We start from the raw sequence: 15,705 nt of genomic DNA on the forward strand, positions 1-15,705 counted from the left end.
GTTTGGTAGCTGCCTACTACCTACTACCACAGCAAAGAAAACTAAGAAATCATAACAGGGAATGTTCAATTCACAAACTTTTCTGGGCAACAGCTAGATCATAGTTGAAATAGCACCATAACTCGCCACTCATTTACCTGATGAGCTGTTATTTCAAAATACAGTAAATATCTGTCAACCAAAAAACTACTTTACTAAACAATTTATTTTACGAAAAAGCTGAGCAGTCTAAATTCCCATTCTGCAGTCGTCCAAGATCAATCCCGGAAGAGTTAATTACATCATCCCAAATTCTCCCCACTTTGTTTATCGGGCACAAACGCTACACTCGCTACAGTCAGATGCATGAGCTATGGCCAATGCTAGGTCAAACATCAGTCTTCAAGGAGTCTTGGTTCCTGCTGGGTTTGCTATGTACTCTTTGTTTAATATTTATTCTGTTTTGCCCTCACACTGCTCTCAAAAAAGTGCAAAATTAATAAAACTGAGTTTAACAGTGAAATATTACAAACAGAAATTTTGCAAAAATTGGACTAAGGATAGCCAAAGAACAAAGTGCATGACCAGTACAGTAAAGGAACCATGATGTATGATAAAGTAAGATTGAAAGAAAATATTGAAATTTCCCAATGTGACTTATCAGTGTACAGTAGGGGTCAAAAGTCTTGAACACTTGACAGTATTTGGCATGTAAGTACCCGAAGATCTTAGGTATTAAGGAGTTTTATCCCATTTTGTGATTCAGGCATAATATGTGATGACAAGTAGTGTCATTAGTATATCCCAATGGTATATACTGTATATAACTCAGAAGTAGATGCCAGATATTGTTCAAGACTTTTAACCCCGACTGTACATAATTTCCTCGGGCACATACTGTGATTTATTACATGCTTTCAGTAAGACATGTTCCTCAGAGTGGACTTTAGAGAAAGCCTCTTGGTCCGAAACATACACTTTGCAGTACAGTTCACCCCTTAACTCATCCATGTGGGACAGTTCAACCCTTAACTCATCCATGTGGGACAGTTCACCGCTTAACTCATCCATGCGGAACAGTTTTCCCTCTCACAACACAACAAACCTCTTGGTCTGGGCAGGTTCTGGTATGGAAGTATTAAGTGCTTATCTTTGAGGTCACCGAACATATAAATTGAGGCCAGTTTTGCAGGAAAATGTTCAGTAACATGAAACTACACAGTATATGTAAGTGATGAAACTCGGACTTTCAGTGTCATAGAGCGACTGCAATGACAAGCTTGTACAGTGTATATGCCATTTTTAGCTTTTTTTACAATCTCTCTAATCAATGCAAAATAGTATTGTGTAATCAATTTTAAATTTACAAACAAAACATGCTATTACTGTACCTTGTCAGCTTACATCTAAAAGAGAAACCTATTCAATCCTAGACAATCATAAATTTTCAGAATTAACTGTCCTTATAAACCCCATGAACAAGCTGTTTACAGATTTCGTTTAGTCATAAAAATTATTTTTACAGGGCATGAATGAATGAGGTAATAGAGTACAGTAGTACCCCAATTTACGCGGTCAGTTGAACCCACAGGGTACCGCGGAAAGTGAAAACCGCGTAAAGTGAACAACAGAACATATGGGATTAATTCCAATAGAGACTGGCCCGACCCCCAAACTCCACTTTTTCCGACACAATACCTATGTTGTAGTAAAAATAACATCTAAATTTTATGATGGTATGCTCACACAATTAATATTTAAGAGAAATACAGTCGCCAGGTTAATGTCCATTCAAATAATGGACTCAAATCCCCCCCCCCTCTTCCCAGCTCACTGGCCCCTACCTCTCTGAGAAATGATTGGGTGAAACACTAGATTTTAACGTTTAGTAATAAATAATACCTCAGACTAAAGTTAGGATAATATAATTGACATTTCTGGATTCCTTGCAGGTCAGGGAATATTTTGAATGTAAACTTCATATATTTTGCACAAAAGATAAAATACTTGCTTTGTGTAAACCAAATTATTACATTAGATCTAAAATTTGTATGTCTAATGCAAAATCCATGATGTTTATATTCAAAATGATCATCATATTGTAAGAATTCCAGCAATGTAAATTATATTCTGGTCCAGTAATTTGTATGAATTTTATGAGCTAAAACAAATATCTTCAGTTAATAAAAAAAAAATATTCTTCACGACACTATCTGTCAATCAAAGTACCCCAACTTGCCTCCCCCCTCTTCCAACCGCGCCAGATGGTCGGTCGGTCCCAACCCTCCCCCCACCTTCCCTCCCTACCAGAGAAATGTTGGGTGAAAAAAATAGATTTTAACTTTTAGTAAAAAATAATACCTCAGACTAAAGTTAGGATAATATAATTGACATTTCTGGATTCCTTGCAGGTCAGGGAATATTTTGAATGTAAACGTCATATATTTTGCACAAAAGATAAAATATTTGCTTTGTGTAAACCAAATTATTACATTAGGTCTAAAATTTGTATGTCTAATGCAAAATCCATGATGTTTCTATTCAAAATGATCATCATATTGTAAGAATTCCAGCAATGTAAATTATATTCTGGCCAGGTAATTTGTATGAATTTTATGAGCTAAATAAAAAAAAATAAAAAAATTATACTTCACGCGTATATGAGTAGATGCACCGCGGAAAGTGAAAGTCCGGTTCTGGCAAGGTACCGCGTAAATGAGAAATCGCGGAAAGTGAAACCGTGTAAAGCGGGGTAATACTGTACAGGGAAGGATGGTTATTACATGAGTAAGGTACCAATGAAAGGATACAACAGACCATAAGAGATTAGATATAGAAAGTAACATCAATATTTGGGATAGTGTTAAGCTCAGCAACTCACCAAATCATTCTTTTCATTTTCCACTGAGATGCGTCGAGCCTTCTCCAAGTCCAACAAGTGTCGGGCATTCTTCAGCTTCATCTCCAGGGTTTTTATCTCCTTCTGTTGTCCCATGCTTTGGTCTTGTAAACGTCTCACTTCAGCCTCTAAATTATAATTTCTTTTGTGATACTCTTCTTCACTCTCCACAAACTCTAGAAATTCTGGAGAAAAATACACATTTCTTTAGAAATACATCACAGATAAGAAATATACAATATTCATCCTGTTTCAAATAAATTTACCCTTTCTATCAGTAGCACACCTAGTACTGTATGTTTTAGAGCACCAAGCAGTGCACCAGAGGAGGTACACTCGCACCAAAAAGTATCAGTGCAGGGTGAGATCGACAACTTCCGAAACGATATGTATACACTGTGATATGTCAGGAAGGTTGGTAAGTGTATCCTCATAACCCCCCCTCCACTAGGTGTTGCCATGTGGCTGACAGTGTGTTTGTTTCCCCTTTTCGGATAGTTGCTTTGTGTCGACTGAATGATGAGCGAGGGTTCGGTCTCGGTGAACGTGGGTATAAAACAGAGGCAATATGAAGCAGTAGAGATCTACACATGCCAGACGACATGGAAACCTCATAGGGAACACGAGGAGCTATTATTGCCCTTCATAACGGAGGGTTCGGCGTCAGATATTAGCCGGCGGGTTGGTGTCCACAGGAACACCGCTGCACGACGGATTCGGCGATACCTCGAAACTGGTGCTACAGACAGGTCTCGGAGCGGCCGTCCACACTGCACCACCCCTCAGGACGACCAGGTTGAGTGGTTTATTTGGTAGCATAAATTAATGTGGCAATATTCACAAGTATCACAAATTATTTTGCTAACAGGGAGCTCCACATATTTCATACTGTCTATCTATCACTTCCCGACCTTATTTATAACGGTTTGTTTCACTTGACCAGGCCATAGTAGCTGCTCAGCAGGATTACAGGGCTGCCAACATACGGCTGGAACAACTCGCCTTTCCCAATACCTATCGTCACTGGACTCAAATTGTTCACACTATAGTATGCACCGATACTTTTTGTTGCGTGTGTACATGGTACATACTTGTGAAGTATTGCTTTATGTGGAATGCTCTTATATCCTACTAGTCTTATTACCACCTTTTTTTGTTTTTACCATGTATTGGGGTAAGTATTCAGACAGGTAACTAAGGTGGTGATGTTGCATAGTATATTTGTTGCTGTAGTGAGAGGGGATAGCAGTACATCACTGGCGACATGACAGGTTAGGTCATGTGCCACCAAATTAAAATAAAATTTGGGAAAGGTAAAATCAAATAATGCAAGGTAAAAACACAATAACTGACAATGAACTTGTGGTGTGGTGGATGTAATCCTAGACAAGGTTCTTGAAACTCCAGGGCACGAGCAGTAGGTATATTCAATAAGTGGTACAAGGCTGGGCGTGATAGCCAACCGATACAGGAGCGATTACTAGGGACCCCGGACCGTAGGTAGGCCGAGGCCGATCTGAGGGAAATTAGCTAGCCAGGCAAAGAGAGTTGCTAGACATTCCTAGGACAATAAATGAGGTCTTCTAATTACTCGACTAGCGCGGTACAGACATAGTACATCGGGACATAGTAAATGAACATAGGCATTAGACATAAGCATGGACATCAGACATGCTATAATAATATGTAGTAATACAGACATGTGAATAAATGGTACAATGAATGGTAACAAGAGTCCTGGTGTCAGGCGTGTTCACATATCTTGGTATGTACATATCTATACACCTCCCTCCCCCTTTACGCTCGTAGTGCAATCTCGAGCGGCTACGGACTCTTTTTCCATGAGTCGGGGGGAGCGGCGAGGGACAATGGGAGGATCAACTGACGACCTTCGTTCCTGGTCTGGGCAAGGGGACACAGGGGACGGGGAGGAAGGTTCGTCACTAGAGGATGGCACTGGGCGGAGGTGGCGTCTGTTTCGCCACCACACACGACCACTGGGGAGGCGGACTTGGTACGAACGAGACTCGCCACGGCCCATGACGACCCCGACCTTGTCCCAGCGGTGTGACGTCGGGTCCTGGATTCGTACTTGCTGGCCGACGGCCAACCTGGGAAGGGGGCGGGCGTGGGCGTCATAGTGGCTTGTCACTTGGGCCATCCGGGCAGCCTCACGGCGGTCACACTCGTCCGCCTTGATCTGCCATTCATCTAAGAAGGACTGGGGGTGGGCAGGCACACAAGTACGAAGGGGGCGGCCATACAACACCTGGGCAGGAGAGCGTCCGGCAGGGGTAGGGGTGTTACGGAGTTCCAGTAGGCCCCTGTCGAACTCCTCGCAGTCCAGGTTCCCCGTCGGTGCTGTCTTGAGGATGAGGTATTTTACGGACTTTACCGCTGCCTCGGCGTGGCCATTCGCCTGCGGGTAATGAGGGGAGGTGACGATGTGGTGGACGCCCCAGCGTTCGGCGAAGCTCTTGAACTCGTGGCTATTGAACGGGGGCCCACCGTCGGTTCGGAGGCGGAGAGGCACTCCGACTTCCCGGAAGAAGCAACAAAACATCCGGATGACCCTGGAAGAGGTGGTGTCCCGACCACAGGGAACTACCACGGGCCATCCAGAGAGCCTGTCGGCGACCACCAGGAAAGACTTTCCGGCCACATTAAAGAAGTCGGCGGACACGGACTCAAAGGGCCGCTTTGGGAGGTCATTGCACAGGTACGGCTCTTGTTGCTGGCTGGGTTGGAGTTGCTGGCAAGGCTCACAGGCCTCAACCGTGCTCTTAATATCGGCGTCAATACCAGGCCAGAAGACGGTCTGACGGGCTCTGCGCCTGGTGGCTTCAACGCCGCGGTGGCTGTCATGGAGGCGGGATAAGGTGCGCCGGCGGAGGGCAGCGGGAACGACGATCCTGGGGCCGTACAACACCAGCTCTCCGTCCGCATAGAGGCTATCCCTTAGCTTCCAGAAGGGGAGGGCGGAGGCGTGAATGTCGTAGCGGTTGGTGGGGAATCCAGCGGAGACGTAGTCGAGGAGTTGGACGTATGCCGGGTCTTGAGCGGCGGCGATGCGAAGCTCCTGGAGAGTCCTATCGTCTTCGATGGAGGGCGTCGTCGTCGTCTTGTCAGCAAGAGAAGTGGCTGTGTGTGTCACTAAAGACCGAACGTGAGCAGCGGCCGTGGTACAGTCGACTTCATCTTCAGGTGTGGGGCGACTAACAGGGGCTCGGGAGAGGGCGTCTGGTATGCACAGAAGCTTCCCGGCGCGCCACACAGCTGTAAAGACGTAAGGGGCGGTCTTCTCTTTGAGACGTTGGAGGCGAGGATTTTCGATGGCGTCCAACGTGTAGTGATTAAGAATGGGTATGAGCGGGCGATGGTCCGTCATGAGGGTGAAATGCCCAAGGCCGAACAGGTAAAGGCGGCACTTGGCCATAGCCCAGGCGACTGCCAGCATCTCTAGTTCAATGGTGGCGTATCTGGTCTCCGTGTCCGTCAAAAACCTGGAGCCACACTGAACTAAGCACAGTCTACCCTGGCCGTGGTCTTGAAGGAGGGCATATCCGAGGCCGTATAGACGGGAGGCGTCGGTCTGGAGGACCACTGGTAAGGACGGGTCGAAGGGTGCCAGGACTGGTGGTGACAGCAACGCCTTCTTAACATTCCTGAACGCTAGGTCGTGGTCAGGAGTCCAGAGGAAGGAGCGCTTGGGGCTCATGAGGGGGCGTAGAGGTTGGGCTGATGTGGCGATTTTAGGGGAGAAGTCGGCCAGCTGATTTACCAGGCCCATAAATGAGCGAAGGTCGGTCAGGTTCGCTGGAGTAGGGAAGTCCCTGATGGCCTTGACCTTCTCCTCATCAGCTGAGATCCCCTCTGGCGAGATGTTGTAGCCGCAGTAGTTAACTTGGGAGGCGGCGACCACAAATTTATCTTTGTTCAGGGTGATACCATGGGCACGACATCTTGTGAGCATCAGATGAACTCGGTTCAAGTGGGCCGGGAGATCATCGTCGAAGAGCAGGATGTCATCTACGACCTTCACGCAGTTGGTGACACCCTGCAGAGCCATATCCCCACGGAGGCAGTACGCATCCCCCGTTGCTGCGAAGCCCATGGGTCCGCGGCAGTGTTGGAAGCGGCCGTGGGGCGTGATGAATGTAGTGAGGTGGCGATCTTCTTCCGCCAGGTCGACTTGCCAGTACCCATGTAGTGCATCCGCCGTGGTAAAGAACTTTGCAGACGGGGTGACGCTGCGGACTGCTTGGATGGGCGTAGGCGATGGATGGGCGGGACGGGAGACCTGCGAGTTGAGATGGGTGAGGTCCACTGTGATGCGAACACCTACAGGCTTGGGTGCCAAGACCATAGGGTGGCACCACTCGGAGGGCTCCTCACCGGCGTGTCTGATGATCCCCTGCTGCACCAGAGAATCGAGCTCCGCCTTCACCTTGTCCCGTATGGCAAAGGGGATAGGCCTGGGTGTGTGGATGGCGAAAGGCGTCGCGCCAGGCTTGAGGTGGATTCTCATCGGGGGGCCTGTCATCTTCTTGAGCGGCGTCTTCTGGAGGTCGGGCTTGGAGACAAGGACGTCGCTGAACTGACGAAAAAAGAACTCCCGGGCGGCAGCAGGTGTGGTCATGGCTGAAACAGGTATCTCTGCACACCTGTTGAGGTGTGTCACAGCGAGGATGGGCTTTGGGAACTCGGATGAGACGATGGCCAAGTCCTGACAATGGCCACATGACAAGAGAGGGGTTTGGATGCCCTCATGGACGTGGACTGTGGCAAGGCAAGACTTGGGACCGAGCTGTAGTGTTGCCTTGAAGCAACCCAAAGGTGGAGACATCGGGGACCCGTCCGCTGTGAGCACGTCGTTCATGGCTGTGGGTGACAGGCTACTCCTGGGGATGTTGAGGGCGTCCAGGTGTGTTGGTCCAATCACCGTGATGTCCGCGCCCGTGTCAGGTATCATCAGGAGGTTGGAAGAGTTGGTACCGTAGGACAGACGAACATTGACGGGCTTGGGGGACCTGTCACTCGAGGTATCATCCACGCGTCGGCATCCTTTGTTATTCTTGGGAGACGGTGGTGTGGACGTTCTGTCGGGCTGTGAAGAGACGTTTTGACCTGGAGATGGAGGCTTCTTGGTGGACCTGCAACACTTGGCGAAGTGTCCTTGCTTGTTGCAAGCGTTGCATGAGGCCTTGTTGGCAGGACATCGAGGTGTGCGGGGCCAATGGCCTTGAAACCCACAGTTTCGACATGTACTATCAGCCGCAGGGCACTTTCCTGGACCATGCTGGTGCTGACAGTTTCTGCAGGATTCGGGAGAAGAAACTGGTGACTGTGACGGGGGCTGTGGAGAGGACGTCGTCTGCATCTGGCGTTGATTCCTCTTGTAGGTGGAGACGGCGTGGACTTGAGATGGCGATGAGTGTATAGCTGAGGCAGCCTCTCTTGTGGCCTCATACGACCTGCAACAGGTGACGAAGTCGGTGAGGGAAGAGGCGGCGTCGAGGGTGAGGAGTTTCTGAAGCAGGTCCTCGTCACGTACACCCATCAGCAAGATCATCTTGAGCTGGATCTCAGCACAGGTTACAGGATCGCCTGTACATAGGTCCACCTCGGTTGCTAGGTCCTTAAGTCGTGCATAGAAGTCTGAGAATGATTCCCCAGAAGCTTGTTTGCAGGATAGCAGTTCCCTACGACGCAAAGCTTCATTGCGGAGGCCACGGAAATGACTCTGCAAGGCGTTTAAAACCTCTGTCACTGACCTGGGGGAGTCAGGGGGGATGGCTAGCGTGTGCTCTAGGAGGCGTTGAACATCGAGGGAAATGCACGATCTTAATTGGATGAGTTGTTTATGAGGGGGCATTCGATAGAGGTCAGACATAACAGCAAAGTCTTCGAAACGACGTCGCCATTGACGGTATACTTGATATGTTGCATCAGATTGAAGAGGCGGGGGACTGGGAACTGAAGACTTGCTGTGCAGGGGTGTACTCGAGACGGCAGGCGGTGGAGGAGGCACGGAGAGGTCGACGAGAGTTGAGACTGGAACGGGTGGTTGAGAAGACACTGAGGCATACCTAGGGGAGATAGGTGACGTGTGAGGAGGCGTTGTCTGAAGGATAGATGAAGAGGCTGAAGCTGGCGAGTTGGTTGTGGCAGCTGGTGAAGTCGTCCTCGTTGCCAGCAATTCCAATAGGTCCAGGAATTTGCGGTTATCAGCTTGGTGTTGTTGTTGAAGTTGAAGGCGGTAAGCTGATTCCTCTGACTGTCTTGACAATTCCTCTTGATGTCGTTTTTCCTCCTCTAATCGACGTCTTTGGGCTTCCTTCTCTTGAGAAACTTGTAGGAAGTGGATTAACTGACGTATATCCTGGCTCCCATCCTTTGAATTTGGCGCGCCCGGCGTGTGAGGCGTGAGGGGGGGTGGGAGGGTCTGTGAGGCGTCGTCTTCCTCATAATCCTCATATAAATTTCCCAGCAAATCGTCGTGGTCAGACATCTCGTGCTTGGTATTGTTGCGATGGGAAAGACAAGGAGAATAAGGTGAAGTGCTATATTTTCGCCAATGGATTTGCTTAAGTGCAGGAACTGGCTGGCAAGTAAAAGAGTACTGACTGTAATATTTGTGAAGTGAGAGGAGGCGGCTAGCGGCGGTGTATTCCTCCGCGCGCCCGGGCGAGATGCTGGTTCAGTGGGAGGGGACGCGGGCAGTGGCTTGCGAGCCTCCGTGGATGGCGGGTGTATGCCGGAAGTGCTGTCTTGGAAACTGGGCTGAAGGCGTGTCTGCTACCTGTAGGGCCGCAGAAACATAGCAAAGAGACATGAAAGGCACTGCACTTCACTTAGGGCACTTCACAAGGTCACAAAGCACTTTAAATCCAGGGGCACTGTGGAGTATATCTTCTGGGCGGGAAACACGAGGCCGGAAACAGACGGGGCCGGCTCTTGAGGCTTGTAAACTGTCGTGTTGGAGCTACTCATCTGCGCCATGTGGTGTGGTGGATGTAATCCTAGACAAGGTTCTTGAAACTCCAGGGCACGAGCAGTAGGTATATTCAATAAGTGGTACAAGGCTGGGCGTGATAGCCAACCGATACAGGAGCGATTACTAGGGACCCCGGACCGTAGGTAGGCCGAGGCCGATCTGAGGGAAATTAGCTAGCCAGGCAAGGGGAGTTGCTAGACATTCCTAGGACAATAAATGAGGTCTTCTAATTACTCGACTAGCGCGGTACAGACATAGTACATCGGGACATAGTAAATGAACATAGGCATTAGACATAAGCATGGACATCAGACATGCTATAATAATATGTAGTAATACAGACATGTGAATAAATGGTACAATGAATGGTAACAAGAGTCCTGGTGTCAGGCGTGTTCACATATCTTGGTATGTACATATCTATACAGAACTTTCATAAAAAAAAAAAAAACATTTAAATGATAATAGATAAAACTCAAGGCTTGTGTAGATCAGCTTCTTCCACGGAGTGGATGTCCCCTCCAAAACCAACCCCCCAGCATCAGAGAGAGACAGTAAGACCCATATCCTCCCCGGCACTCGGAGAGGTGTTTACAACGCATATTTCTAAGACAGGGGGCACTCAACCAGGAGGTGCTGAATTCAATGGGACCTAGCAGTCATCAGGAGTGGCCACCCTCTCCATTAAACAACCAAGAGTCGGCTGCGTGTGGCCAATAAGGAGACGCGCCAAAGCAGTCTTCGAGAGGCGCGACAGTCGCTGATAACACCAGGCACCCAAATCAGGGTGGATGTTGCGGAGTTTGTTTGCTCAGACAGCATCCCACCTTCATCACCCGAGCTCTTATTAAATGGCTTCATAAAAGAGGCAGATAGAGAGGAATGATATGCCACATGGCGAGAATCTGTTACTTTCACCACAGCATCAGCACGCTCATTCCCCTTCTCCCCCAGCAAAAACCGTTGTTATGGCGCCGACATTGAATGAGAAACAGCTGTTACCAAGGGAGGGGGCAATAAGACACTAGCTAAGGCCTGGAGTGCATTGCGAGTATCTCTAAAAACTGTAAAATCGAAATGAGGTTGGGTAAAAATAATCTTGAGGGCAATTAAAATACCTGAAAGATCTGCCCTAAACATAAATGCAACAGTAGGGAGACTACCGTCCCAACAGAAGTTGGCAAATACTACCTCAAAACCCACTCCTCCATCCGCCTTAGAGCCATCAGTGTTAACAGGGATAGTCTCTGAAAAACATCACAGGAAAGAAGTGAGTCCTACCTTTTGTTAAAATACTGACAAACTTAAACTTCAGGGAGAATCCACGGAGTGGCACTAGGGAACCACATGGGGGATATTTGAACAGGAGGAAGACAAAGGAAACTCACAACCTTCCTTACCCTGAAGCCAAAAGGTCATGGGAGGCTTGGATACTGAGTGTAGTGTGGGGACATAGTCTCATCACTTTTCAAGTGCTGGTGAGGAATAATCCTCATACCCCCAATCCAGTTTGGATCTAACTAGCATGTGGTAAAGGTGCTGACCGAATAACAGTCAGCACCTCACATGTGCCCCAAGACTCTCATAACTTGAGAGCATGTTGGCAAGACTCTTTGAGGTAATAAATATGTGCCTGCCACATAAGCCATTTGTTGAAATAATGCCCAGGAAACAGGTCTCTGTGACACACCGCACATAACGATCATAGAGCTATAGATCAGGATGGGAGTGAACACATCGGAGGTGACAGAAATGTATGGCAACAGTCTTCAATGGAGAAAATCTGAAATCATCCTCTGTGGTCCAACAAGAAACCTTGTCTAGTGCAAGTTGCATACGATGTTCAGCCACTGACATAAGGGAAGCTGGATATGAAATGGCCACGTCTACACACAATGAGATTGATACACCACCCGGAACCAATGCTGCTACCCCATTAATTGCAATGGCAAATAGGGTCATACTCAAGACACTGCCCAAAAGAACCTCCTCCTCCTGAATATGTGGAGTTCACACTTGTGGAAACGCAGACCCTAAAATTGCAATGACCCGAGAATTTACCCATTATTGATGGTAAATTTCCCCGCAAGCCAAAATTGTGACGCTCCTTATGGATGCCAAATATCCAAGCCATGTCATATGCTTTTTCTAGGTTGAAAAAACCCCGCAGATGAGATACTGTTGACAAGCAAAGGCCTCACAGACAAAAGGACTCAAGATGAACAAGAGCATCTGTTGTTGAATGCATCTCCTGCAAGCCAGCTGGATATGGCGAAAGAAGGGCTTTCTTCACCAGGTAGTACAGTGGTCTCTCGGTTAACGAACACAATTCGTTCCACAGTCATTCATTAACCAAAATTTTTTTTAACCGAATCTATTATTTCAATGGGATATTGGGTAATTGGTTCCAAATCACAGAAAAAGTATACATATAAAGTACTGTATACCAGGAATAGAATTAACAAAACATTAAATATAAACTAAATACAGTACTGTACAATAATAAATAAAAAACATAGAGTACTGTATTTTAACTTGCTTTGAGGTGTGTATGTCGTATTCCCGGCAGCTTTGTTTACATGTCAAACAGCTGATTGTAGAGGCAGTCGATGATGACTTGCCATATTCTATACAGAGTGCATTGGTTCTAATGCCTTCTTCGTGTTCCATAATAATTTCCGCACTGTATTATTAATATGTTAACTAAATTTCAGAATGATCAATAATTTTAATGTAAAAATGCAAAAATATTCAAGAGACCAACAAAATCGATGTTCACTCCTCCGTAAACAAAGTTAAACTGAGAAGCATTGTTGGGTGATTCAATCAGCTGATGGGCACACAAAACCTGCTCCTGTAGTGTCAATATTATCAATATGTTAACTAAATTAGAATGACCAATAATTTTAATATAAAAAATGCAAATATATTCAAGAGACCAACTTTCTTGATATTTACTCCACTGAAAATGAATGTAAACATAGAACCAATTACTGTATTGGTGGACTAGCCGATCAGCGAAACAAAATGTGTTTGTCGTAAGGATTTCGTTAATCGAACTGAAAATTCATATGGGAGCTAATTCGTGAACCAAATTTTTTTTTATCGAACCGTTCTTTAACCGAGGGACCACTGTATACTACTAATTGCAGGTTGACCATCTTTTCAAACTGCTGAATTCAATACAGTTACACATGATTCTTGGGGCTTTGTCACAACAACAGTTCGCCGAGCCTTGTATCGGGACAGAACCTGTTCATACGAATCCCCATGACTTGAGACTGATTTTAGTATCGCACTTCTAGCTTCAGCAAAGCTCAGTTTGTCTCTCACTTCATCCTTGACCACCGAAGGATCAAGACGTACCTGGCGCTGCTCTGGCAGCAGCCACGTCAACTGTTATGTTGGCCCATACCAACTCCCTCCCCTGAACCCCTCCTCCCCAGCGGAATATCAACAAGTTCTTGTCAAAAGTTACTATTTCAATTAGGAAAGGAATGGAACCAGTGTTGAATAGTGGTGAACAGTGCTTATGTCAGTGAAAAACAACTCGGCAGTAACAGCTGAGTCTTACCCAAGCTAACCATCACACAGTGAGGGCCTAGGTACCCAGTGATAATTGCCCCTGAGACTCCACAACACCAGCTGTGTTAATCCGTCCACGATAGGGAGGCTTGGGACCACACCTCACTCACTTGAGTGAGTGAGGTCCTGTGACACCAGACCACGTGGTGTCCTCATGATGCTACGACACCACGTAATGAATGAGTTGCTACAGCATCATGTGAGGTTCCTCATAACACCATCTGTGAGGGAATTACTACACCAAGTGATACCCCTCATAACACCATCCGTGAGGGAATTACTACACCATGTGATGCCCCTCATAACACAATCTGTGAGGGAATTATTAAACCACATCAAGCCCCTCATACACCATCTGTGAAGGAATTACTACATCATCAGGCCCTCATAACACCATCTGCGAGGGAATTATTACACCACATCAGGCCCCTCATACACCATCTGTGAGGGAATTACTACATCATCAGGCCCCTCATACACCATCTGTGAGGGAATTACTACATCATCAGGCCCCTCATACACCATCTGTGAGGGAATTACTACTCCACGTCAAGTCCCTCATAACGCCATCTGTGAGGGAGTTACTACACTATGTGTCTGCTGTTCAATACCTCAGCGCACAAGATTTACGTGACCTCCACTGTAAACATTAATCTGTATGTTCACTATATGTTCCCTTACCCTTCTCTAATGAAGGCTTTTGTTAAACCACCAATGTCAATGTATGTAATAAGTGATTTATGTCCAATGTATATTTTCAGCCTTCGGGCTGCAGAACTTTTTTCAGAACTTTTTCAATAAACCATTAATTATTATTATTATTATTAAAACAGCAGTCCGGACCCAGACATTTCTGACCTTCATGGGCCTTACCACAATTAACAAATACTGCAGGAACACCCTGCTCTAACTGGTGACAAGTGCAGCAGACATGGCCATACATCTTGGGTTTGGGACATATGGTTTCATTTAAAGGGAGATCCAGGCAATCTTGATATACAGTAGGTTGGAAGTTCAAAGCAGATAAATATCAATAATAGACTTGGTGTAGGGTTAAGGTTATTTTTTCCTTGCAGAATGTATCCACTGTCACCACCTTTTGGACACGGAGCTCCTCCAGAAGCTTCTCTGAGTATGAGAGCAGCTCTTTAGAGAAAACTGCCCCTCGACACTGGTTAAAGGCGGCATGCGGAATACAGGAGACTGGGGCACCAGGTACCTCATACAGGGTACGGAATCGAGTGCTCTCCTCGGGGGAGGAGACCACTAGGAGGCTACCAATGGGCCTCCTGCAGCTCTTATACTTGGACATTTGACAGGATCCAGAGCCACCTTTTTTTATCTGAGAGGGTTGTAATATAGCAATTGATGATCCAGAGGAGGGTCCAGAGATGGGTGCTGGGTTGCCAAGGGGATTATCAGGTTAGCTAATTGAATTTGTGTCATTCATAAAAATAAAACATAATAACTTCACCCTCCCCCTATCCACCAGACCCCAACAAGGGAAGATCAATGTCAGAGATAAGAATACGCAGGTAACCAACAGGTGGCCAAGACGACAGCTCCTGGACCATAGGAGTGCCGGGTCCACTATGCCTGCTTGACCCTAGCCACACTGTGACCAGCCGATTGACTTGATTGAGCCCAACCAAGCCACCCATCTAGCTGGAATAGCAGACCAAAATGGTGTGTTGCTAGCTGCAGTGTGCAGTGTCGCTCAACCTACAGGACTCCCGTCTCCCAGCATTATGGAATGCCACACATAGCAAACACGTGGGAGAGTATTCCAGCCCTGGTGGTCTGCTCTCAAACCTGGCAGCAGAATTGGGGCCATTTTGTCTTGATCCTCCCTGGTGATGCGCCCAGTATGAGAAACCCTTCCCTCCCAGCTCACTGAATCATCGGGACTCGCAGCAAGGCAGCTCCCAATAGGGGGGGGAAGGGTGTGTGCTGTAGTGAGAGGGGTGAGCATTGTGGTGGGTAACTATGTTGGTGGTGGTGTTGTGTCGGATATTATTGCTGAAGTGAGTGGTGAATACACTATTGTGGTGGGTAACTAAGATACTGTAGTGTTGTTTTATGGAATAATTATTGTTGTAGTGAGAGGGGTGAGTATTGAGGTGGGTAGTAACTATGGTGGTGGTGTTGTCTACGATGCAGGCTATGCAGATTAGCAGTGCCCGACAACCCAGCAATGCCTGGGATAGAGGCCTGGCAAGTGATTTTTCATGTTGATGTTTCCGGC

At 46.9% G+C, this 15,705-nt stretch overlaps 1 protein-coding gene across 3 annotated transcripts in view; it reads right to left on the bottom strand.

Annotated features, from left to right (window-relative positions):
- LOC121856015 (rac GTPase-activating protein 1-like) overlaps positions 1 to 15,705 on the bottom strand; it is a 147,771-nt gene that overhangs the window by 111,589 nt on the left and 20,477 nt on the right. For all 3 annotated transcript variants that reach the window (XM_042351251.1, XM_042351250.1, XM_042351252.1), the window contains exon 3: positions 2,861 to 3,063. In XM_042351251.1, the coding sequence (XP_042207185.1) occupies positions 2,861 to 3,063 (203 nt within the window). The remainder of the gene's footprint in view (positions 1 to 2,860; positions 3,064 to 15,705) is intronic.

Source organism: Homarus americanus, unplaced genomic scaffold (assembly GCF_018991925.1).
Source record: "Homarus americanus isolate GMGI-L3 unplaced genomic scaffold, GMGI_Hamer_2.0 scaffold19117, whole genome shotgun sequence".
Lineage (NCBI taxonomy): Eukaryota > Metazoa > Arthropoda > Malacostraca > Decapoda > Nephropidae > Homarus > Homarus americanus.